This window comes from Pangasianodon hypophthalmus, chromosome 17 (assembly GCF_027358585.1).
Source record: "Pangasianodon hypophthalmus isolate fPanHyp1 chromosome 17, fPanHyp1.pri, whole genome shotgun sequence".
Taxonomy (NCBI): Eukaryota; Metazoa; Chordata; class Actinopteri; order Siluriformes; family Pangasiidae; genus Pangasianodon; species Pangasianodon hypophthalmus.
The window spans coordinates 9,256,998-9,281,951 of NC_069726.1; the positions used below are offsets into that span (position 1 = coordinate 9,256,998).

The 24,954-nt window shown below is 41.3% G+C and overlaps 1 protein-coding gene across 17 annotated transcripts in view; it reads right to left on the reverse strand.

Annotated features, from left to right (window-relative positions):
- Positions 1-24,047, reverse strand: part of phldb2a (pleckstrin homology-like domain, family B, member 2a) — a 30,271-nt gene extending 6,224 nt beyond the window's left edge. For 2 of the 17 annotated variants that reach the window (XM_053241230.1, XM_053241229.1), the window contains exons 1-11: positions 23,179-23,681; positions 19,567-19,631; positions 11,644-12,536; positions 10,456-10,746; positions 7,055-7,189; positions 3,401-3,541; positions 1,634-1,762; positions 1,123-1,278; positions 834-944; positions 657-746; positions 225-374 (exon numbers count right to left, since the gene is read on the reverse strand). In XM_053241230.1, coding sequence (XP_053097205.1) covers positions 225-374; positions 657-746; positions 834-944; positions 1,123-1,278; positions 1,634-1,762; positions 3,401-3,541; positions 7,055-7,189; positions 10,456-10,746; positions 11,644-12,536; positions 19,567-19,631; positions 23,179-23,258 — 2,241 coding nt within the window. In that variant the 5' untranslated portion in view covers positions 23,259-23,681. The other 15 variants (XM_053241228.1, XM_053241226.1, XM_053241238.1 and 12 more) reach the window with 13 other exon arrangements.
- Between the last annotated feature and the right edge of the window lie 907 nt (positions 24,048-24,954).

Genomic DNA, 24,954 nt, shown 5'->3' on the forward strand with positions numbered 1-24,954 from the left:
TGAGCTCCATGCACACATTTACACACAGCTAGGGACAATTTTGGGAGTAGCTAATCCACCTACTGCCCTTTTTTTTTTCTGAGGCCGCAATCAAATAATAAAGTAAATGCTTTTACAAAAACAATGGAAAACATGCTTATTTAAATAAAACTAGTATGCAAAATAATAAAAAGATAATAAATTTATGATACAAAAATTATACACAGTACACATGAGAGGCCAACCTTAGGGTATAAGCTGCAGTCCAATGTGGAACTACCGAAGCTTCCAGAACTGCGTCTCTCCCTTTTATGGGACACAATGCTGTCGTTCAGCATAGGCCCACCTTCTTTATTGCTATTACTCCTCCTTCTTACCTCCATGGAGCGAAAATGCTGTGTGCAAAACCATGATAAATTGTTTCCAATAATTGTTTCAACTAAAGAGAAACTTCACAAAGTTCTAAATGCATTATATCAGCATTTCTAGCATCATTTAATTTTCAATTAAAATATAGTACACAGTCCCCTCTGAAAGTATTGTAACGGCAAGGCCAATTCTTTTATTTTATATTTTATATATATATATATATATATATATATATATATATATATATATATATATATATTTTTTTTTTATTATTATTATTATTATTATTATTTTTTTAATATTCTCACCTCTTTCATAGACACAGGATTCAGAGGGAAGGTCTGGCCACCTGTCAGTTCTGCATACTTCCTCTCCAGAGTGGAAAGATTCTGTCGCTCCTGAAGAAGATGGTGATCAAAATATGTGATACTATAATCCTACATGCACACTCACACACACAAACACACACAAACACACACACTTACTCTTTGTAACATGAGATGTAGATTGCTCCTCTCTTTGAGGAAGTTCTCCTTCTCCCGCTGAGCCTGCTGGGTAATCTGACTGGATTGTTTCTTCAAGGTCAGGAGCCTCTCCTTTAATAAGTACATAAATATTATTATGATTAAGCTTTACCTCTTCCACACCTGTACACTAACAATGTTTTTGGTTTCCTGCAAATGAAATTTATTTTGCTGATGGACACAAACCACATAAAGGACAAAAATAAATAAAGAAATTCTCACTCAATCTCCCATACACACATACACACACCTTGCGTGTGATTAAGCTGTGCTGGTACTCAGCAATCTCTCGGAGGAGTTGCTGGATCTGTGTCTCTTTCTCTTCAGCCTGACTGCTCTCTTTCTCTAGCTGCTGAAACTCGAGATCCTCAAAACGCTTCATTTCTGTCTCCAACATCTCTGTGTCCTGAGATGACAGACACATACATGCACACACTAAACTCAACATAACTCAGGAGTATACTGTATAACTCAGGTCCTGGTTCATTCACATATAATATTGTTTATTTTCCCATTAATTAGTGAGCAATGTCTCACACTTGTTAAACTACACATAGCAGACAGCACATCAATAAGTCCACAGACACAACACATGGCAAATCATTCTAGAAGAGCCTCCTCCCAAAGTGAAGAAAGCAGACAGCATAAAAGAGAGAAGAAAAGCCCAGGAGACAAGTTCTTGGCATGAGTCAGTCTTAAAAGTTGAGACAGCAGGAAAAAGGTTGAAGAGATTGAGAGGGGCCCACAGATGGCTGACTGACCCTGGCGAGCTGACTCTGAAGTTGTTCCTTCAGTGCTTCAGGACATGAGTCCAGCTGGCTCTTCTGCTCCAAGACCAGCTCTGCTAGCTTCTCTACTTTAACTCTCTCAGTCTCCAACAGTGCCTTGTCCTGTTAGAGCAACAATGGCCCATGTGCAGGCATACATATAATACACACATAAAAGACAAGGATAGAAGGGATAGAAAGAAAGTGGAAGGCTGGGTTAGTGAAATGGAAAAGGAAAATGAAAACGTACAGGTGTAGCTTAAATATAAGGTCAATAATATTTGTAAAAGGGAGGTCTATTTATATACAGTCCCCTCTGAAAGTATTGGAACAGCAAGGCCAATTCGTTTGTTTAGCTATACACTGAATACATTTGGGTTTGAGAGGAAAAGATGAATATCAGATTTTCAGCTTTCATTTCCTGATATTTATATCTAGATGTGTTAAACAGCTTAGAACATGGCACCTTTTGTTTAAACCAACCCATTTTTCAAGTGATCAAAATATTGACTGACAGGTGTTTCTTGTTGCCCAGGTGTGTCCTGTTAGATTGACTGTCTAATCAATTAATAGCTCTGAATGTCTATTCTTGGTTTGAGCCCTGGGTGTCATCTGTGAGGACTGCATTTGTTGTTAAACCAAGGGAGCTGTCTATGAGAGATAAAAAGCCATTTTGAAGCTCAGAAAAGGGAAAATCGATCAGAGCCATTGTACAAGCATTGGGCATAGCCAATACAATAATTTGGATTGTCCTGAAAAGAGAGAAATCACTGGTGTACTAACAACCACATATCCAACAGGTCAGCCAAGGAAAACAACAGCAGTTGATCACAGAATCATTGAGATAGCTGTGCAGAAAAACGCAAAAACAACAGTCAGTGACATCACCAACAACTTCCACAGGGCAAGGGTGAAGGTATAATTTGAAAAGACTTTGAGAGCAAAAACATAGAGGCCATACCACAAGATGGTAAGGCCTCTAACCAAGATTAACCTCTACCAAAGTGATGGAAAGGCCAAAGTGTGGAGAAAAAAAGGATCTGCTCATGATCCATGAGCTCATCAGTCAAGCATGGTGGAGGTTGTGTCATAGCTTGGGCTTGCATAGCTGTTTCTGAAACAATCTTATTAATCTTTATTGATGATGTAAGTCACGATGGTAGCAGCAGAATGAATTGAGAAGTCTACAGAAACATTCTGCCTGCCAATTTACAAAGAAATGCATCCAATTTATTAGGGATGAATTTCATCATGCAGCAATGACCCAAAACACACTGCCAACATAACAAAGGACTTCATCATGGGAAAAAAGTGGAAGGTTTTAGACTGGCCGTGTCAATTACCAGACCCAAATGAGCATGCATTTCAGGAGACTAGAGGAGACTGAACCCCTTAAAACAAATAACAACTGAAGGAAGCTGCAGTACGAGCCTGGAAAAACATCACAAAAGAAGAATGCAACAGTTTGGTGATGATGCTAGCTTGTTGCAGTTATTGCAAGCAAGGGATATTCAACCAAATATTAAGTGTTAGTCTTAAAGTAAATTAAAGTAAATATCTGTTCCTATACTTTGCTCACCTAAAAATTGGTTGGTTCTAAGTTGTTTAACACGTCTAGATGTAAATATCAGGAAATAAAAGCTGAAATCCTGATCTATCATCTCATGTTCATCTTTTGATCTCAAACCCAAATGTCTTCAGTGTACAACAAAAACAAAAGAATTGGCTTTGCCGTTCCAATACTTTTGGAGGGAACTGTACCTTGTCGGTCATATCGATATTTGTGGCTTTCTCCATTTTGCTCATCTTTTCATTTAGCTTCTCTAGAGAATCCTTATCTGCTTGCAGGAGAGTGAGCTCTTCATTCTGCTCGCCTTCCAGCAGGGCCCTCTCCACCTCCATCTAAACAAACAGAGAGAGAGAGAGAGAGAGAGAGAATTAACAAGTCAGCATTGTACTGGAGACCTTCATCCATTTTGGAAGTTGGTTATCAAGTTAATTACTATGTCTAACACATACCCACACACACGCACACACACACACACACACACACAGAGCCCAAAATCTAGTATCACAAATTTCTATGTTGTGTATACAGGGTTGAATGTATAATAAGGTTTCACATATAATGTCCACAGATATACATTCACTATCACCTTATTAGGAACACCTTTACATTCTTGCAGTTATCTAATCAGCCAATCATGTGGCATGGATGTTGGTCCCAGAAGGGCGGGTTTGAGTATTTCATAAACTGCTGATCTCCTGGGAATTTCTCACACAGCAGTCTCAAGAGTCTACACAGAATGGTGCAAAAAGCAAGGTTTTTTTTTGCATTGCGCTGCTCCCGCATGATTGGCAGATAAGATAAATGCATAAATGTGCAGTTGTACAGGTGTTCCTAATAAAGTGGACATTGAGTGCATACGGCAGGTCAGAAATGCACACCACTGTTAACTTGTTTCCCACCAGAGGAGAGAAAACTATGGATAATGTGTCTATCCTTTTCTGTGCCTGAACATTTTTTGCTAGTTGCAATTCCTATGGTGCGGTTTCTGAGCTTTAGTTGTGGTGGGAACTTTGCTGAAACCTGGCAACCCTTCAATTGGGCTATCCACAAGCTTTTCTTTAGACATCAGCAACAAAGTACAAACCTTGCATTCTGACATTTTTTGCCCTTCTTAAAAAAAAAAAACCCTGAATACTCCAACTACTCTCTGTATCTGATATTCTGTTCAATCCAAAGAACGTATTCACATTTTGGTTACAGCCCTAGTTCACATGGGTTTCCTCCATGTTTGGTAAAGTTGGTTTCCATCCACCACCCAAAAACATGAAGGTAGGCAGACTGCTAAATTGCCCTAGATGTGAATGGGTGTGTCAATGTGTGTGTGAATGTGCCCTGCAATGAACTGGTGTCCCATCTGGGGTGAAGTCTCACACCTTGTGCTCAGTGTTAGGATAGGCTCCGAATCCACCATGACCTTCACCAGGAAAGTGGTTACTGAAGATGAATAAATGAACATTCTGCAATGGCCACTTAAGTCTCTGGATCTGAATAAATAAAACTCATCCTTTATTTAAATAGAAACGTTTTATGGGAAAAAAGAAAAAGAAAAAAATTTGGTTGCGTAAGTGTACACACCCCTTAACAAATACTTTCTTAAAACACCTTTTGCTTGTAATACAGAACTCTTGTCTTTTTTTGGGTAAAATTATACCATCTTGATTTGGAAGTTTTATTCCACTCTGTCTTGCAAAAATGTTCCAGATCTATCATTTTGTAAGGGGATCTCCTGTGTACAGCCCTCTTCAAGTCATTCCATAGGTTTTCGATAGGATATAGATCTGATCTCTCACTGGGCCATTACAAAATGGTGATTGTCACAAAGAGGAGGGAAGAGCCAGGCTGTGAGGAGGCATGACTGGCACTGAGTTGTCTAATCAGTGGGAGAGAGTAATAAAGGAGCGGCTGGAAATGCCTGGGAGGGAGAGAAAGACGCACACGTTTTATGTTTGCCTTATGTTTGTGTTTTACGTTCTGTTTATGATTAAAGTTTACATTTATGTTCAGTTGGTTCCCACCTACTCCTTGCCCATTTTGTTGAAGTTTGTTCCATTGGTGCCGATGCCTGGGAGGGAGGAGGGACACGCTGTCGGAGAGCTGTCGAAGTGTGGTGCTGGAGTGGTTGCCAGAGGACGGAGGAGTCTCTGCCGTCAGCCTGAAAAGGGGAGGAGTCGGACCTGCTGCTCTTTGCTGGGAGGCAGAAGTGCAGCTGCTGTCCACCTGAAGGTCCAATGCAAGTGTCCAGCGTTGTGGGGGATTGCTTCCAGACTGGCCAAGGATCAGACGACAGCGTGTCTGGGCAACGGGGAACCAGTTTTTTTCCTTTTCTCTCTCTCCTCTCTCCTTCTTGCTCTGTCTCTCCTGCTTGCTCCTTCTCTCTCCCCTCTTCCTCCTCTCGCCTCTCCTTTCACTCCCAGGATGCGGGGCCGGCTGGCTTAAGGATGTAGCCGAGAGGGCAGCACTGCATCTCCCGAAAGGGGAGGAGTTGGTGTACGTAAGCCCGGAGGCCTGAATCTGGCTGTGGAGGAGTGTGACGAGAAGGAGGGAGGGGCCAGGCTGTGAGGATGCACGCCTGGCACTGAGTTGTCTAATCAGTGTAATAAAGGATATAATAGTATAATAATGTTTGCCTTATGTTTGTGTTTTACGTTCTGTTTATGATTAAAGTTTACATTTGTTTTCAGTCAGTTCCCACTTCCTCCTTGCCCAATTGTTGAAGTTTGTTACAGTGATCTTCTTCTGAAGCCATTAATTTGCGGACTTAGATCTGTACTTTGGGTCGTTATTGTGCTGGAAGGTGAAATGTTTCTTCATTTTCAATTGTCTAACAGAGACCTGCAGGTTTTGTGCCAAAATAGATTGGTATTGCTAGCAATGATTCCCTCTGTCTTGACTAGAGCCCTAGTCCTAGCTTAAAAGAAGCAGCCCCATAGCATGATCCTACCACCACCATGCTTCACTGTGGGTAGGGTGTTCTTTAGGTGATAAGCTGTCTTGATTTTCTTGAACATATCTTTTAGAATTAAGCCCAAAAAGTTATACATTGGTCATTTTTTTTTTAGAAAGGGTTTCCATACATGAAGAATATGAGAGATTTTTGTCACATACAGGGAGTGATCAGTACTTGCCAGATATTCTTGCAGCTCCTTTAATGTTGCCATAGGTCTCTTGGCAGCCTCCCTGATAAGATTTCGCCTTGTACTTTATCAAATTTGAAGGACATCCTGATCTTGTTAATGTCACTGTGGTGCTAACACTTCAACACTTGACGATGGCCTTCACAGTGTTCCATGGTATGTCTAATGTTTTGGAAATTCTTTTTTGCCCATCTCCGGATCCATAAAATGAGGTCTCTAACATGCTTTGAGGACCATGGCTTCAGCAATCAGAGGAAACCAGGAAGATGTCAAGAGCTTCCTACAAAAACAGCTGATCTTTATTTGGGGTTATCACTTCACTGATGACAGGTGTATGATAAATACTTTTCAACATGAGTTTGAATGTGATTGGTTAATTCCAAGAATACCTCATTATAAAAGGGTGTGCACACTTACATTACTGAGTTATAGCAAGTTTTTAGTTTTTTTCCCCCTTAAACATTTCTATTTGTTTTCACTTGAATTTTGTTTGTTGTTATATCACATTAAAGGTGGAAAAAGATCTGATATTTTTTTTATCTTGGTTTCATTTTTTACATCACAAAAACCTGCAATTTTAACAGGGGTGTGTAGACTTTATATCCATTGTATATATTTAAGCTCATGTTGTATGTGTTCATAATCATTTTTGCTCATTTGATAATCCTGGAGTTGACTGTATCTAGAATAATTAAAGCCTCTGACACAAACCTCTCTAATAGACTCATCCAACTGTGTGTCTAAATCCTTGATCTTCTGCTCCAGCTCTTCAATGTTGTTGAGGACTTGAATCCTTTCCTCCTCTATCCGGGTCAGTTCCTGTTTACTCTGCATGTCTTCTGATGTCTGGACAGATAAACCAAATAATATATAATGATACATCTGATAATATACCAGAACATCAAATTTGTTTTACAAAAATTTGTTTATAAATTGGTTTAAAAAATTATTTAAATTGACATATAAATTGATTACATTAGAATGAAATAGTTCTCTCTCTGTCATCTCTGTTTCAACTTTTGGTTGAAATATAGTTTGTGGGCTGTGTGATTGATCAAAATGTTTTAAGAAGGTTTTGATGAAGGAAAGATGAACCTGTTCCTTCAGTGCACTAATCACCAAATCTATCTTTGCACTCTGCTAAGAAACCAGACTTCCCAACAGCCTGCACTGTTAATTTGGGTCACATTTTTACTTACATACTTTACTTATTTACTTTACTCACTCCCTCACTCACTCACTGATTAAACACAGACAACACACAGGCACAAAACCTGACACAAGAAATCCTTCAAATTATGTAAAATATTAACCGTCTGAGCATATTTAAGCTCAAGCCCAAGCTTTTAGTTTTTATAGTATACTGTTGTTTATAGATGGTTATCTGGCAGAGTCTGTGGCTACATGGTTTCCTGCGAATAAGAATTCAGAGATTAACAGACAATTACAGTAGAGTTTCTGCCTCTGTCTCAGACACTTAATAATAGCATATATTCCGAATATTAGCATGGATTCCTAATTTCACTGAAATTTACTATAAATGTCCATCACTGCAATAGTACTTGCACAGTAGCACAATAGACCTTCAATATATGTGTATTTGCTTATTGATCTATTAATAATGCATTATACTGATATTTGTGAAATCCTTTATTCTATTCTACCAAACAATGCATTCTACCTTCTACCTTTTTATTCTAGTCTTTCTCTGACACTCAAACAAACAAACAAACACACACACACACACACAAATGCCATTGGGAATAAAGTCATTTCCTGATCCTCTGTCCTTCTCCTTTCCTCTTTTTAAGGTTCTAACTGCTGTAGTCTCATGTATAACTGAATTATTATTTATACAAAACAGCAAAACAGGTACTGGTGTTTAAGAATAGAGTGTCTAGAAAGAAAGTCTACACATCAATGTGAGAATGTGTCAGCAATACTGACAGGAATCAGCTCACTACATAGAGCATGCAGTTGAGGGCAAATGTTTGCACCTCACAATTATTTTTAAATGGAAAAAAGGAAAGTGTAACTTTAAAAATACACTATATGGCCAAAAGTATGTGGACACCTGACAATCACACCCATATGTGCTTTTTGAACATCCCATTCCAGATTTAGTCCCTCCTTTGCTGTTAATAACCTTCGCTCTTCTTGGAAGGCTTTCCACTAGATTTTGGCTATGGGGATTTGTGCCTATTCATCCAAAAGTGCATTACTGAGGTCAGGAGCTGATGTTGAGCAAGAAGGCCTGGTGTGCAGTCAGCGCTCCAAGTCATCCCAAAAGTGTTCAGTGGGGCTGAGGTCAGGGCTCTGTGCAGGCCACTTGAGTTCTTCCACACTTACTTCTAGTTAAGGGAAATCTTAATGCTAATGCATATAAAGACATTCTAGACAATTGTGTGCTTCCACCTTTGGGGCAACAGTTTGTTAAAGGCCCATATATGGGTGTGATGGTCAGGTGTCCACATACTTTTGGCCATACAGTGTATGTCTACAACAAAAAAGAAATGTTAAAAATAAAATGTAGCCTGCAAGGTATCCTGCAATAAAACAACTATACGGTGTCTGAAAAGTCTCCATACACAGGGGAAATTAACACAGCAAAATGTAACTTTATTTAAAAAACATCCTCTACAAGATTGCCATTTCTCTGTAAACACACACAGAACTCTGTCTCTCCCAACTTTGGCTCCCAATTTGGCAAAAGCGTCATGTGTAAAGTCCATTGTAACCTTGCAACAGCCCGATCCAGCCATGACAATGAATTCAATATGTAAAAGGCATTCTTAAAGGCTATCTGAAAAGAAATATATATAATATATACTAATTATGAAAAATTTTGGAAGACGTTTTGCAAATAAGTGTTGATTTTCCCTAAGCATGGAGACTTTTCAGACAACGTGTAATTCTGTGACATTACTGAGCCTTTTTTCTGTGTGTTCGCTATTCTGTTTTTGACTTTTATTATGCTTTTCTGCTTTTTGAATTTGAATAATATATCTCTGTTTGCCCATTACCCTACCCATGACTGTTACATGGCTATCAGTGTAAGAAAAAAAATGATGAGGACGTCAGAGATCACAATGAAGAATAAATTTATTGCAGCATAGCAGTGAAAGAGTACATTTAGGTTTATCTGAGTCAAACTGAACCTTGAACAATATCAGCTCAAACTGTTTTTCAAACCGCTTTTCCTGCCTGTAATGTAAATGAAGTCTGGCTCTAAATGTAAATTAAGGATAACAATTGAAGTGATCACTTTCCATTCTCACATTAATGATGTGGTTACAGGTGTGACAACCTAAATGGTGGGGTGATACAAATGTCTAGACAGATCTGAATGATAATTATGGTCATGTACCCCTTTTTTTTTCCAGGGATGGTTCTTGATGTCCCGCTGTCATGCTATAACTGATTGAATGTCACTTCAGGTGGTATTATCCACATATTGCTGTGACCGAGATGAATTGTCCCTATGATAATTAAGCCTTTCTGGGGGATAAGCTTGTTGTACCACCTACCTTGGACTGGAATCTGCTTAGTCTTTAATTTCTTAGCAATTTCTCATCACTGATTGTCTTACCCATTTGTTTTGATTGGCTGATTTTAACATCAGTAAACTGAGCCCTCTTCTGCATTCAGTCACTTGCAAATTCATGATAGACGCAAACCTTTGAACTGATACCTCTTTGTTTTTTTCTTTACTATTAATGTTATGTTAAACATAAACTACTAGCCTTTTTTGTTACTTGTAATAATGAAGGAACATTTATGGACCATAAACACAAAATTACTTGTTGCCTTAAATTACTTCTTCTCTTCAGCCTAAATGTATGCAAACTTTCGCTCTAAAATTTTGCTTCCTCTACTGCCTAAAAAACCCTACTAACATGAAACTAATGTGCAGCAAAACATAAACCATCAGCAACAGCCATCAATCCTGAAAGAAAATCATCAGGTCTGTTTTCTTGCATTTTTTCTAGCAGCAAAAAAGGTGATAGAAAAAAACGCTAAGTATAACAACATTATCTAATCCATATAATGTTTGTGTTAATACAGCTCTAAATGAGCACGTGTTCATTTGAAAGGAAAAAACAATATCTCACCTTGTTGTGTATGTGTGGTGAGGGTGAACTCACAGTGGTTCGCGGGATGTTGGTGGTCTGTAGCTGTCTCTCTCCTCTACCCTTAACCACCGAGCCATCCTCTGGAGCAACTACGATGAGCAAGTCAGAGAACGCAGACTCATCATCCGAAACCTGCAGCTTCTCCAGCTCATGATTGATCTTCTGCAGGTCAGATATGGCACAGACACCAGGGCTGTGTTCACGGTAACCTGATTCTGAGCTGCCCAGTTCAGAGCATAGGCTCAGTATGGTTTCCAGACGCTGACGCTCCTGCAGGAATAAGGGTCCACAGGAGGCAGACATAAATTATAAAAGGGAAATATTAAAAAAACGGAAACTGAGTACTTTACAATCATACATACATGACATGCACTATTAAATAACAGATTAACCACAAATAAAAGTTAAATAACACTAGCAATACTAAATTGAAACTCCAATAAATAGCATTAAGGATTATGTTATTTATTACAGAATTTGTTCAATCTAAAATGTTCGCTTGAAAACAGTTCGCTTGAAAACACAGGAACATTCCTTCAACAGTGAAATTTTAAAAATTCTCCATCCTCCAAAGTTTACAGAGCTCTTACAAATCCAAATCCCACTGCATAATCCAAGAGTTAATTAAATCAATACAGTGTGAAACACTGGGTGAATTCTTTTAATGTGCTCCAGCACAAGCAGCGAAAGCTGCAGATCAAAGCCCTGTGGGATCTTGCATGGTTTGTAACAATCTTGAGGAAGCCAAGTGGGACTCAGTCAAGGCAGATCCGATTCAGCTAAAACTTTCACTGAAATTGTGTGTGTAGTTTTACCAGTTCCTTTTAGAGCTCACAACCCACACTTGTAGGTGGTTGGGGAGATTCTCGTTGGGTACCAATTCTCGGACAAAATTAAGACAGTGGAGAAATTTTTGTTAGGGAGTCAATCCTAGCACACAGCGATGCATGCTAAATTTAACTGTAATGAATGTAAATGGAGCAGACCTGAATTTAATAATTTCAGTGTGGATCAGTAGTTAATTGAAGAGTATTAAATTGATACTTGTTAAACTGTACAGGTTTGGTACTGTGTCATATACGACATATCGAGATGCATATCATATCAACTGAAAGAGGGAGATTTACACCTTTAGTAAGTATGTGTATATACTGCACTGCTCCTCACCAGTCTCTCCACTTCCTGTTCCCGTAACCTCTCATCTCTCTGTCTCTGATGGTAATCCCGAAGCTCATTTTTGCTGCTTAGTGAACTGATGCTACCCCTCCACTGGCCCATCCCTGGGCTTACTCCTCCCTTCCCAAACAAGAACGTCCTCTCGAGGCCGAGATCATTGCTCAGGGATGTTACGGTCACGTCTGGAGGGCGGTCAAGGGATGGGAGGCTGCATCTTGCCCTGGATGAGCGCCGAGGGGGCAGAGAGAGGGAAGGAGCATCCCCTCGATACAACCTGGGAAGGGAACGACTGTGTCCTCCTAACCCATTCAGAGAACCAGTGGAATATTTCCTCTGGCGAGGTGGAGGATCATTAATGGCATCTCCATCACGTGCTAGAAGCTTTCGGCCCAACCTAGGACTGGAGGGCATGCTTGCAGCTCCACTAGGGCCACGATGGTATACATTAAAAGCATCTGACGTGTAGGAGGCACCATTCCACATGGAGAGATTGGAGCTGGCTGTGTTGGGACGGCGGCTGTCAAACAACTGAAAGAGTGAAAGGTTGTCCTGAGATTGGTGGCGGGTGCGAGTGTGAGTGTGGACTGGGCTTGTCACACAGTCTGAATGACGAGGGGAAGGAGGCATACTGAGGCTGTAGGAGGAAGGGACACGAACAGAGAGGGACGGATGCTCTTGAAGGAGTGATTTGGTGGAATGAGGACTAGGTGGAGGGGAGAGGCTGAGGTAGGGGTGGCGCTCTGCATTAGCCCGTATGCTGGCTTCCACGGCTGCCTTCCTTCGCTGCAAGCTATCCATCAGCTCTTGGAGCTCTGCTTTTGACCGGGTGCCTCGGACACTGGAGCTGCCCACAGAGCCACCATTGGTGTATATCTTTCCACAATCTGATAGTAAAAACGTGTTAAATTCAAAAAATGTGATCGTTTCCTGTTATCAACAATTAATATATGGAGGGACTACCTTATAGTCTATTATATGCTTTTCAGTAAAATTATTGATAACACTGCGAAGTCCAAATGCCAGGCAAATTTGATTGGGAACAGACTTCTCAGGAAGCTAAGCAAAAATATAAACTTCTTTGCAGCTAATCAAACACTGAGGTGTATTAGAGTATACATTCACTGTCCACTTTAATAGGAACACCTGCACATCTGCTCATTTATGCAGATATCCAATCAGCTGATCGTGTGGCAGCAGCACAATACATAAACATCATGCAGATACAAGTCAATAGCTTCAGTTAATGTTCACATCAAACATCAGTATGGGGAAAGTGTGATCTTTGTGACTTTAACCGTGGCATTGTTGTTAGTGCCACATGGGCTGGATTGATTATTTCAGAAACTGCTGATCTCTTGGGATTTTCACACATAATAGTCTCTAGAGTTTACACAGAATAGTGCAAAAAAACACTGTGTGAGAAAACACCTTGTTGATAAGAGAGGTCAAAGGAAAATGGCCAGATTGGTTCGAGCTGCCAGGAAGGATAATCACTCTTATAATCACTCTTTACAGCCATGGTGAGCAGAAAAGTATGTCAGCATGCACAAAACATCGAACCTTGAGGCAGATGGGCTACAACAGCAAAAGACCACATTGGGTTCCACTCTTGTCAGCCAAGAACATGAATCTGAGGCTATCATTGTGCAGTGGTGGGTGTTCCACCCACACACATAAAATGCTGCACACTCCTCGCGCAACTACCGGTCTGGTGCTGAAGGGACAGCGCCACTGCAGCACTGATGTTGTGGAAAGTGCAGGAGCACATGGCTAAGAGGCGGGGCAGCAAAGTAAAGCACAGCTGGTGGCCAATAATCCAGGCGACAGCTCCTCACCCTCACTGAAAAGACAGGAGCGTATAAATGCTGACTTTTCTCTTTGTCCTTGCAGAGTCTGATGACAGTGCCAAAGATGCTCCTCTACTATGCCGCAATGTGAGACTGCGACCCCCACAAGCTCAGGAAGTGTCCACATGCACCTTTCCTCCCTTACACTACCACTTGCAAAGTCAAATTTGCAAAGTCAATAAATTTACATATGCCTGCATTAATCTTGCCATCTTGTGTCTGTGTTCTGCCCACCACAGCTGCGATTAGCTACACTGGTGGAGGATGCTGGCATGAACGCAGACCAGACTCTCATCACGCCCAGCACCTCCTCACTAAGGTGACGGTGAATGATAACGTCGAGGCTGTAAGGAATTTAGCTCATTAGGTTAAGCTGATGTATTCTCCACCAAAATATGTACAAGATTAGCAGATCAGGTCAGAAGGGGAAATTTGTAAACTTAATATTTTAATAGCTGATCAACTATTCATCCAGTGATAAGTTGAAATGAGTGTATTTATCAATTGTGTGTGGGATATTATCTCTGTGGCCACCAACAATAATATCCTAAATATAGTGAAACACTAAATTAAGAGCACAGTAACAAGATTGGCAGTTTAAGACAGTAAATTTGAAGTACAGAAACACAAGACACTGGCCTTTAAAAGAAATCAGACGAGACTTTATTACAATTCTAAAACACAGACTACTAATCTAACACAAAAACACACACATAAACAGGGGTAAAAATGGCTTTGAAAAGAGAGTGAATGAAATTCCAAGTATCTAGCAGTTTCTCAGACCATGACCTGAACGAACCATCAACTTATCAGTTTAAATTAACATTCGCTTCGTTTAGAAGGGCTTTAAACTTGTATTAAATGCACCAGTTCAGCGAGAATCTGGAGGTACTATACTTGCGTTTGTGTTGCCAGGATTTCCTTGTTGCGTTGTTGTTTGGAAGGAGTGTTGTGATGTGTTGGATGAGACTCTGAGTTTCCTTTGGTCAGGGGGTTTTAACCCTTTCCAGTTGGGCTGACCCCAATGTGTTTGCTCCAATCAGCAGGATCTTGGGGCAGGGTGTAAACTGTACTCCTCCTCTGACACTAATTAACATTCTGGTCTCTGAGTTATGTGCTTTGCAAACTTTGCACAAGTAACACACATGTAATACATTGTACTCATCTTCACATTATACCAACCCTTAGGAAATTCAATAGTGATCACACACATACCATACGTGACATACCTGCTGTTATTTATACACACACGAACACTATGATCCCTGTTAAACGATCAAAAAGCATCCTAATGACCTGGTGGCTATAAGCATGACACATATACGGAATGACATTAAAAGAGCCAACAAGTTTCCAAACTATGGTGCATCATCTTAAAAGTCATTGTCCTTACAGATGTAAAGTAGCCTTATGTCTGTTAAGGCTGGGTTCTGTGGAATGTGTGAAGGGTGCTGAACTTTGTGTTCCTTGGGTGACACAAGCTTGCCCCCTTTCTCTCTGGGGAGGTACAAAACCCTTGCGCTAGGGCCAGCCACCGACTATGACCATCTCAAAGAAGAGATCCTGGCAAGATATGGCCTTTCCTCTTTCAGTGCAGTGGCAGAGTTTCACAAGTGGATCTACAAGCCCAGAACCACCCCAGGGCCCAGATGGATACACTGCTCCACCTCACCAAACTCCAGCAAGAGTGGTCAAGAGAGTCGCCACGGACTGGTTCCTGCGAACTCTGCTGCCCTAAGAGCAGAAAGCCGTCAGGATGAGGGCCCCCGATGACCCCAGAGAAATGCTTGAGGCACTGGAGTGTGCCCTGGCCACCCTAGCCATTGGCCAAGAAGAGAAAAGGGAGCCCTTGCCAGCCTTTATCATGCCAGTTATCCCCGGCAGAAATTTCAAAAGCCGTCCTGCCTTCCCCACCCAGGGACGAACCCATGCCGACCGAGGAACGGCGAGGAAGGTGAGGAACTTCTGCCACCCGTTCCCCCTAGTGTCAATGCACTTTGCCCCAGGAGCCCGCACGTCCCCCGCTCATCCTGCTCCCCATCATCAGGGTGCCCTTTGAGAGGGTCGGCATGGATCTGGTAGGGCCACTCCCAAAGTCCACCCAGGGTCACGAGTACATACTCATCATAGTGGACTATGCCACCTGATACCCCAAGAGGGTGCCACTTAGGAAAACAACCTCTAGGAACATCTCCAGAGAACTCATGCTGCTCTTCTGCCATGTGGGGATCCCGAAGGACCTCTTGACCAACCAAGGTACGCCCTTCATGTCTAAATTAATCTCTGATCGCTGCCAGTTGTTGCAGGTTAAACACCTCAGGACATCAGTGTACCAGTTTAACCAAACTCTCAAAAGGATGCTCCTTCAAGTGGTGGATTGCTTCTCTCATATGCCCAGTTTGCTGTCCATGAGACTCCCCAGGCCTCCATGGGTTTCACCCCGTTTGAGCTCCTCTTTGGCCGAGGCCAAGGGGGCTGTTGGATGTGGCCTGGGAACAGCAGCCAATCCTGTACCACACCCTCACTGAATACATCCAGCACATGCAGGAAAGGATTAACCTGGTTACACCCATCGTACAACAGACCTGGCAGAAGCACAGTCTGAGCAGTGCCAGGTCTACAACCATCCAGCTCAGCCCCAAGAGTTCCAGCCCGGCGATCGAGTGCTCCTCTTCCCATTAGCCACCTGCAAATTCCTGGCCTGATGGCAGGGCCCATACACAGTCCTCAGGAGGGTGGGCCCGGTCAACTATAGCCTGCAACAGCCAGACAAGCACCCTGAGACTCAAATATATCACAACAATTTGCTAAATAAATGTATTGAACCTGCCCCAGTGTTGACTGCCTTTGTCACTGTAGCCCCAGAACCACCCAAGTGTACCTTGGTGTCCAAATTCAACAGTTACCCCCTCCCCCAAGTGGATGATCTCGTGGAGCGCCTAGGAAGAGCCTGATTTATTTCCACCTCGGACCTCACTAAAGGATACTAGTAGGTCACCCTAGCCCCCAACGCTAAGCCCAAAACAGCACCACCAGTGGCCACTGCCAGTACAGGGTCCCGCAACATTCCAATGCCTCACAGACATTGTCCTCCGCCCCCACTGACAGTTTGCAGTGGCCTATCTGGACGATGTTGTCATCCACTCCGGCACCTGGTCAGACTATCATCGCCATCTGCGGGAGGTCCTGAATGCGCTCCGGAAGACCAGGCTGACTGCAAGCCCATGAAAATGCCATCTGGGGCTGACCGAGGCACAGTACCTTGGGTACCTCCACAGGAAAAGAAGATAGAGGCAATGGAAGGTTACTCGCTGCCCAGACAAAACAACAGGTATGTGCCCTTTTGGGGTTGGCGGGATACTACCGAAGGTTTGTGCCTAACTTCTCCTCTCTAGCCTCCCCCTCTCAGACCTAACCCAGAAAGGTCAACTGGAGAGAGTATGCTGGTCACCAGAAGCAGAGCAGGTATTCCAGACCCTGAAACAGGCTCTCACCAGCTCTCCGGTTCTCAGAAACCCCAACTTTGACCGGCCCTTCATCGTCCACACAGACACCTCTGAGCTCAGGCTGGGTGCCTTGCTCTTCCAGCACTTGGACAGAGAAGAACATCCCGTTTTGTACAGTAGAAAACAGACCCCTGCCGAACGGCATCATGCTGCTGTCAAACAAGAAACCCTGGCTATAAAATGGGCAATAGAGGAACTCAGGTATTACCTCATGGGCAGACATTTCCCCCTGGTCACAGACCATGCCCTGCTCCAGTGCATAGCTAGAGCCAAAGATACTAATGCCCATGTAACCTATGTAACATAAGGCTGCACGCTCCTTGTGCGTGTACAATGTGGTGCTAAAGGGATAGCACCACTTCAACACTGATGTTGTGGAAAGTGCGAGAACACGTGGCTATGAGGCGGGGCGGCAGAATAAAGCACGGCTGGTGTCCAATAATGCAGATGACAGCTACTCGCCCAGAAGACAGCGAATCTCCTGCTACGCTCCTCACAACTGCTCACAGCCAGATATACGTTCAGCCTCACTCTCTCACTCCACCTGTACCTCCTCTCCCTTACACTACCACTAGCAAAGTCAATAAATTCATGTGTGCCTGCACTAATCCTGCCGTCTTGTGTCTGTGTTCTGCCTGCTGCAGCTGTGAATAGCTACAATTGGCACAGGCTCACCCAAACAGGACAGTTGAGGATTAGAAAAAAAATCACCTGGTCTTTTTCCAGTCTTCAACTCTCCAGTTTAGGTGAGTCTGTGCCCATGATAGCCCCAGATTCTTGGTCTTCTTGGCTGACAGGAGTGGAACCTGATGTGGTCTTCTGCTGTTGTAGCCCATCTACCTCAAAGTTCGATGTGTTGTGCATTCAGAGATGCTTTTCTGCTCTCCACGGTTGTAAAGAGCGCTTATTTGAATTCCTACAGACTTCCTGTCAGCCCAGACCAGTCTGATCATTTTCCTTTGATCTCCGTCATCAACAAGATGTTTCAGCCTGCAGAACCTCTGCTCACAGGATGTTTTTTTGTTTTTTGCACCATTCTGTGTAAACTCTAGAGACTGTTGTGTGTGAAATTCCCAGGTGATAAGCAGTTTCTGAAATATTCAAAACAGCCCATCTAGCACGAACAACCATGCCACAGTTAAAGTCACAGAGATCACATTTTTTCTGCATTCTGATGTTTGATGTGAACAATAACTGAAGCTCTTGACCTGTATCTGCACGATTTTATGCATTGTGCTGCTACCACCTGATTGGCTGATTGGATAACTGCATAAATGAGCAGGTATGCAGGTGTACCTATTAAAGTGGACAGTGAGTGTAGCTAATATATACCGTATACACTGTATTATGTATTAATGGTCCTGATACAATAGCTTTTAGTTTATGTGGTTAGTCACATAGATTTGCAGAACACTCACCAAGAAATGGAAGAATAAACAAATGACATTGGATCATCTGAGCACAATTACTGTTGTGTAAGTGATGAGTACAGTGATTTTAGATTCTGGGCCCAAAACCAACATGGATAATGGGGCATGGGGGTGCACACTATATGGCCAAAAGTATGTGTACAGTTGACCATCACACCCATACATGAGCCTTCCCCCAACTGTTGCTACAAAGTTGGAAGCACACAATCGTATAGGATGTCTTGGTATGCTGTACCATTACAATTTCCTTCACTGGAACTAAGGGGCCTAGCACAAACCAGTCCCAGCATGACAATGCCCCTGTCCGCAAAATGAGGTCGAGGAAGACAAGGAGTACCAAGGTGGGAGGGGAAGAACTCAGGTGGCCCGGACAGACAGCTGACCTCAACCCCAATGAACACCTTTGAGATGAATTAGAATGCCGACAGTGCCCCGGGCCCTCTCATCCGACATCAGTGCCTGACCTCACTAATGCTATTGTGGCTGAATGGGCAAATCCCCAAGGCCATGCTCCAAAATCTAGTGGAAAGCATTCCCAGAAGAGTGAAGTTATTATAACAGTAAAATGGGGACTAAATCTTGAATGGGATGTTCAAAAAGCACAAACAGTGTTATGGTCAGGTGTCCACAAACCTTTGGCCATATATTGTAGTAGTTGGGATCAGGGTGTAGCATTGGTCTGCCCTGGGAGGGAGGTGTTTTTGGATGAGCTACAGGGGTAATGACTAGCATGGTACATGTGAGTTTTCCTGTGTATATTTATGTGATCTCTCTCTTTCTCTCTCCCTGAGCAGAGATCTTACAGAGATTTTTTTGTAAAAATGGCAGAATGTAAGCAGGGTAAGGCAGGCTGAAATGTTTTTGTACATATGTATAATGAGGGACCGTGAGTCTGGGTCAGAATTCCTTGTGGACTCTACCACAAGAAGAAAAACATTCGCCACACATGCACATTTAGTTATAAACCATCTGTCATGAGGAATTTTATTTTATTTATTTTACACAACAACAGTTATCCTGCTGCAATATTACTGCTAATACTATCTATTGCTGTGTCATAAAGCAAAGGACTAATCAAATGGGAAGCCATCTAAATAGCAATAGAGAGACAGAAACAGAAAGTCCACCTACCTTTTTTGCTACAGGCCAGTGAAGGACCGACACTTTTCTGAGGCAGCATTTTCTTCAAGTTGTCTCTTCAGGATACAGCACAGATACATATCCATGATATATGATTCTACAGATACATATCCATGTATCTAAAGCCCAGCACATTTTCAGTATGAAAAAAGGTACAACGTTTTTGAGATCTTAGTGAGTAACATAAATTTATTCATCCCCTTCTAGCAGATACTCTAGCCATAAACTATAGGATACAAACTCATTTCAACAATGAAATAATGTCTCCGGATTCTGGAATTACATAAGTGATTACTTCAAGGAGCCACCCAGTGAAATCCTACTTTTTTCTTCTATGCTCCTCTCAAGAGAGAAATACATAAACAGAAAGACAATATTGAGTGGAATAGCAGATGCAGAAAGGGGAAAGATCATATTTCAGGCTGTGTCTTGATTCTCTGATGGGGTAAGAGTCCATTTAAATCCCTAGTATATCCTTTCTCTGAAATAACCATCTTCAGAAATCCACTATCCAACAAATCAACAAATAAACTGTATATCGTATCAGCATTTAAAACCCCACAAACAGAGCTGCAGAAACCTGAACCACATCTGTACTCATTTTCTATAGTACTCACACCCACAAATACATCAGCACTTCAGCCTCAGTCTTCCACTTCTGCAGTATATGTGTAGGTGGAATGAGCCTTCACAGGAAGTAAGGGATCATTTTACACCATCAGCAACACAATCCTTCACCATGAGTTCACCATTTCTGGACACCTGAAAGGGCTCTGGGTTTTCCCTCTATGGCTGATAGAATAAGGGACCCACTAACAAGCCATCATCCAACAAATCCTGAGACAGAAGGAGAGGAAAGCAGAAATGTAGGGACAGGCAATGGACATGTCCAACAGAAATAAGTACAGTTATTAAAAAAAAAAAAAAAAAAAGATATGGACATACAGCCCAATCTTTATCTTGACATGTACTTTGCAAACCAGTGACACAAATACAGACTGGATACAACAGATACAACAGGACAGTCCTTTCTCGAACCCAAAGAGGATAGAAGCACAGAAGGAATACAAAGCAGAAGCCAGTGGTCACTAAGATCACTAAAGACATACATAGTCTTCAATCCAAACAGGATTCCAACACCCTGGTACAATAAAAATGGCAGTTTGGATGGGGTGAAGCATGGCAGTTCAGAAACTGAAGCATCAGCAACAGTGCAACAACAGTGCACTGCTGTTTGTAGAGAATCTATAGCTACATTTCTCATACTGAGGTAGAAGCTTCGTTCCTTTTAAAACAAGTAAAATAAATATTTTGTTTAATGAGTAGTGGAGACAAATGTTACATCATTTCAATTATTAATGCATTCTACATGTTTTTGAACTGGTTAATGAACATAGAAACAATGTAGTGTTTATCTATTTGTTCAGCTATTTATTCATTAAAATAGTTTAACAAGTCAGTTCATCAAAGCCGCTTTCCTCTTTTGAGCATGGTGGAGATTTTTAGACTGAATTATTGTTTAATTAGGTTGCCTTTTCAAGTTTAAATAGTAATTGAGGACAAGAGTCATACAAGCATTACACTTTAACTGGCCTCTGATAAAAGGTCAAAAAGCTCTGAATCATTGAATGCTTTCAAATAAATGCTTTCTATTCAACTTCTGTATAATTTTCCTCAGCTACAGAAAAAATGGAATGCATAATATTCTGGTAGCTGGATTGCCTATGTTAAATTGCCCCAAGGTGTTTATGCATGTATGTGCATGTGTCTGCGATGACCTGGTGTCCCGTCAAAGGTGTATTCCCACCTCACGCTAATGTTCCCTGACCAAGATAAAGCAGTTACTGAAGATGAATGAGTTAATGAATGATCAACATCCAGATTCACTCTCTTACCAATAATATTTTATCATATGATTGTGTTTGAAATGCGTGCTCAAATACTACATACCAGTGTGATAATTTAATTTTTTTCATTCTTTTCATTCACTTGCGTTTATGTCTAGGACTAGGCAAGTATGTATATAACCTCTGGACCATCCAGAGTTTGGATAAACAGCACTCACTCTGGGCTAATGATTTGCAGCTCTTGTCAAATACACAGGCCTCTGGGCTGATAACACATGCTGAAACCAAGCTGAAAGACTCCTGACATTCCTAATCAACACCAAATAGCTTTCATCAGTCATCTTTCATCAAGTGGCTGGATGGATAGGCACCAATGCTGTCTGTCATGCATCAATCAAGCAAATAACTCCTGATTATCGACATATTAAGTGGCCAAAATATTAACCATAGTTACTACCAGTCTGAATTGCATGTCAAACACTGACCAAAGTTAATACTCAACTAAAAACCACCAACAGAAGTATCATGGCAAAAATTAATGTATTAATATATTATTATATTTAAAAAGTAGTTCAAATTAAAACATCGTCCATAGGTTCTATACTATTAAGTACTGCCACCATCAATACTACTGAACTAAATAATATTAAATAATAGCATGACATATTAGGCTAAATAAATATACTGACCACATATACAACAATAATAAATAGCTCCACCATAGATACCAAAATATACAGTATACACGTAAGTGTAATTTTTTTATGATGCTTTTTATATATACTTTTATATTATATTAACATTTATAGTAATAATGGACTGGTTGAAAGGAAATGATTTAATCCAAACTTCAGTAACTTATAATTATCAACATATACTGTGTACACACACACACACACACACACACACACATGTTTATATACTGCATACAGCCCAGTCCATAAATATTTGGACATTTATACTGAAGTTAGTATTAATTTTTGTGGAGCTGAAATTAAGTAATTAATATAAGCTCAAAGTGCAGACTTTCAGCTTTAGAGAGTATTTACGTCCAAATCAGGTGAACAGTGTAGGAATTACAGCTGTTCCATGGCCAGGTGTGTGTTATTGCCTTTGTATGTGTATGTGTGGGTGTGTATACACTGTGTCCCAAAAGTCTCCATACATAGGGGAAATGAGCACTTTTTAGCAAAATGTCATCCAAAATTTTTCACACTTAGTTTATATTATACTTTTTTTTTCACATAGCCTTTAAGAATGCCTTTGATAAAAGAAGAGCATATTGAAATAATTCTCATGGCTGGATAGGGAAGCTGTCGCAAGGTTGCAATGGACTTTAACAGGCAACATGGCAAGCACATCACACACGACACTGTTGCCAAACTTGGAGCCAAAGTTGGAAGAGACGTCTCCATGTGTGTTTACAGAGAAATGCTAATCATATAGAGGATGTTTTGTAGATAAGTTACATTTTGATCAAAAGCGTTAATTTCCCCTGTGTACCCCTAAGTAATCCCTGTCTACTTAACAGTAATCTCTGGGTAAATAGTCCACTCTGGGCAAAATGGGCCCAGCAAAACGTGCATGAATAAACATTTAACCAAAATCTAAAAACTCTGAAGCAATGTGCAACATAATTTAATAATAGTTAATAGTGCAATAGTGGGTCCTAGCTCTGAATGTTCTGCAAAACTTTTGTGGCCAAAAGATTCTTGCTCCGTTTCCCCCGGTGTGTATTAAAAAACACATATATTACCGTTCTAAATAGTAGCCTATGTCACTGCCACCATGAGCATTGACATACCGATTGGTGATTTTGGGTGAGGTATACCACATATCGAGATCTGACGAATATTCTGTACGAAAGAAAGAAAGAAAGTATAGCAGGCCAAGTTTCTGACTCTTCTCAATACACACCCCAGTTATAGCTTTAGCTCTTCAGCATCCTATTTCAATTTCCACATTTAAAGCGACCTTTAAAAAGTCAGTATTTAACACCATTCCAAGCACAAATTCATTACATAAGTTAGTCGTAGCTTAGGAAAGGAAATCGGCACAAACAAATTATGAAACTTTCCTAAATAATGCTATCCTAATCGATTCCAGATGTATCTGAGAAAAGTCCACTACAATACAAATCTTAGATATTAATCTGTGTTAATGCCCAGACTGAGATTCAGTCTCTCCCCCTCCCGATACCACGTCTAGCCTACTTCCTTCATCACTGCACACTAACTTTTAGCGAAGTTCGAAAAAAAAAAAAAACGCTCACCTTTGTTTTCTGGTCCATTCAGTGCATCTAGCAAGGATGACAAACGCTTATTTCTGTGTTCTTCATGACAAAGAAAGGGACCTGGGCCGTGTCCCCGACTATCCTCCCGCCCATCGCTACGTCTGGGTGGTCGCCGACGCGCAAAAATTCAATCGGAGGGGCTTTTGGGACGAAAGGGGTTGGACGATAATCACAGCTCATCTAACCGTCCGACCCAGAATCGGATAGTGGACTGTAGGTTTGCGTACGTACGTGTGTGGGTGTACACATACATGTGCATGTGTGTGTCTACGTTGTGTTGCCTTAGATATTAACTTATTGTCATTTTTGTTGCTGTGTTCCTGTATCTGTACTGTTCTGTAGTGTGTGGTGCTAAGACCTTTTGTATATGTATATGTTTATATGCACTGTTCAATAGAAAAATGATTCAACAATTTTCCCAGTGTGGCAGAAAAATGATTCACGTCAACTGTTTCCCAGATCAACTCCTTACTGGAAGCATGACATTACATTTCAGTCTGAAAACTATAAACTTTGTACTGATAGGTATTGGCGCCAAAGGAAACAAAATCATGTTTGCAATTTCCAAACATATTTACTGGTTCCCTGTAATTTGCTCTTCTCCACTGGCTTATTAGGTCAAAGGTTCAGCATCCAACAAACATACATTAAACTTGCTAATAGAACAAGGATTACAAGCTCCAATAAACACACGTGTATATTTTTATGCCCAGGCTCAGAAGTAGTTAACTTTGGTTATGCATTTGCATTTCTCCCTTTGGAAAGTATTCTGTAACTGTGTCTAATAGAGAAGAATGAGAGAGAAACCCCTCCCCCCGTCCTGCAGGCGTCCTGTTCTCCACCACTCTAGGAACTCCAGTTGCATAAAGGGGTAGGGGTGGGGGGGGGTGCTGGAGCACAGCCCAGCCACTCTGATTACTTCCAGACTTCAGCCATATACTTGGTTTTACACACACACACACACACACACACACATATTTCACATCTCACACATCTCTCATAAACGTACTGCACAGTCACTCACATTATTAGTCACATTAATAGGGAAAGACAGAATTCATACTTTTCTTTCTATGAGAAAGATTGTGGGAGGTAAATGGTTAAAGCTGTGATTGTAGGATGGCGTGATGATGAAGAAATTCATTAGGAATGTTAGTTTATATGAGAAGGGGAAAGGGAGGCTGGTGTGATCTCCATGAGCATTTCTTAGTTTATATGAGTATGGGAAAGAGAGGCTGT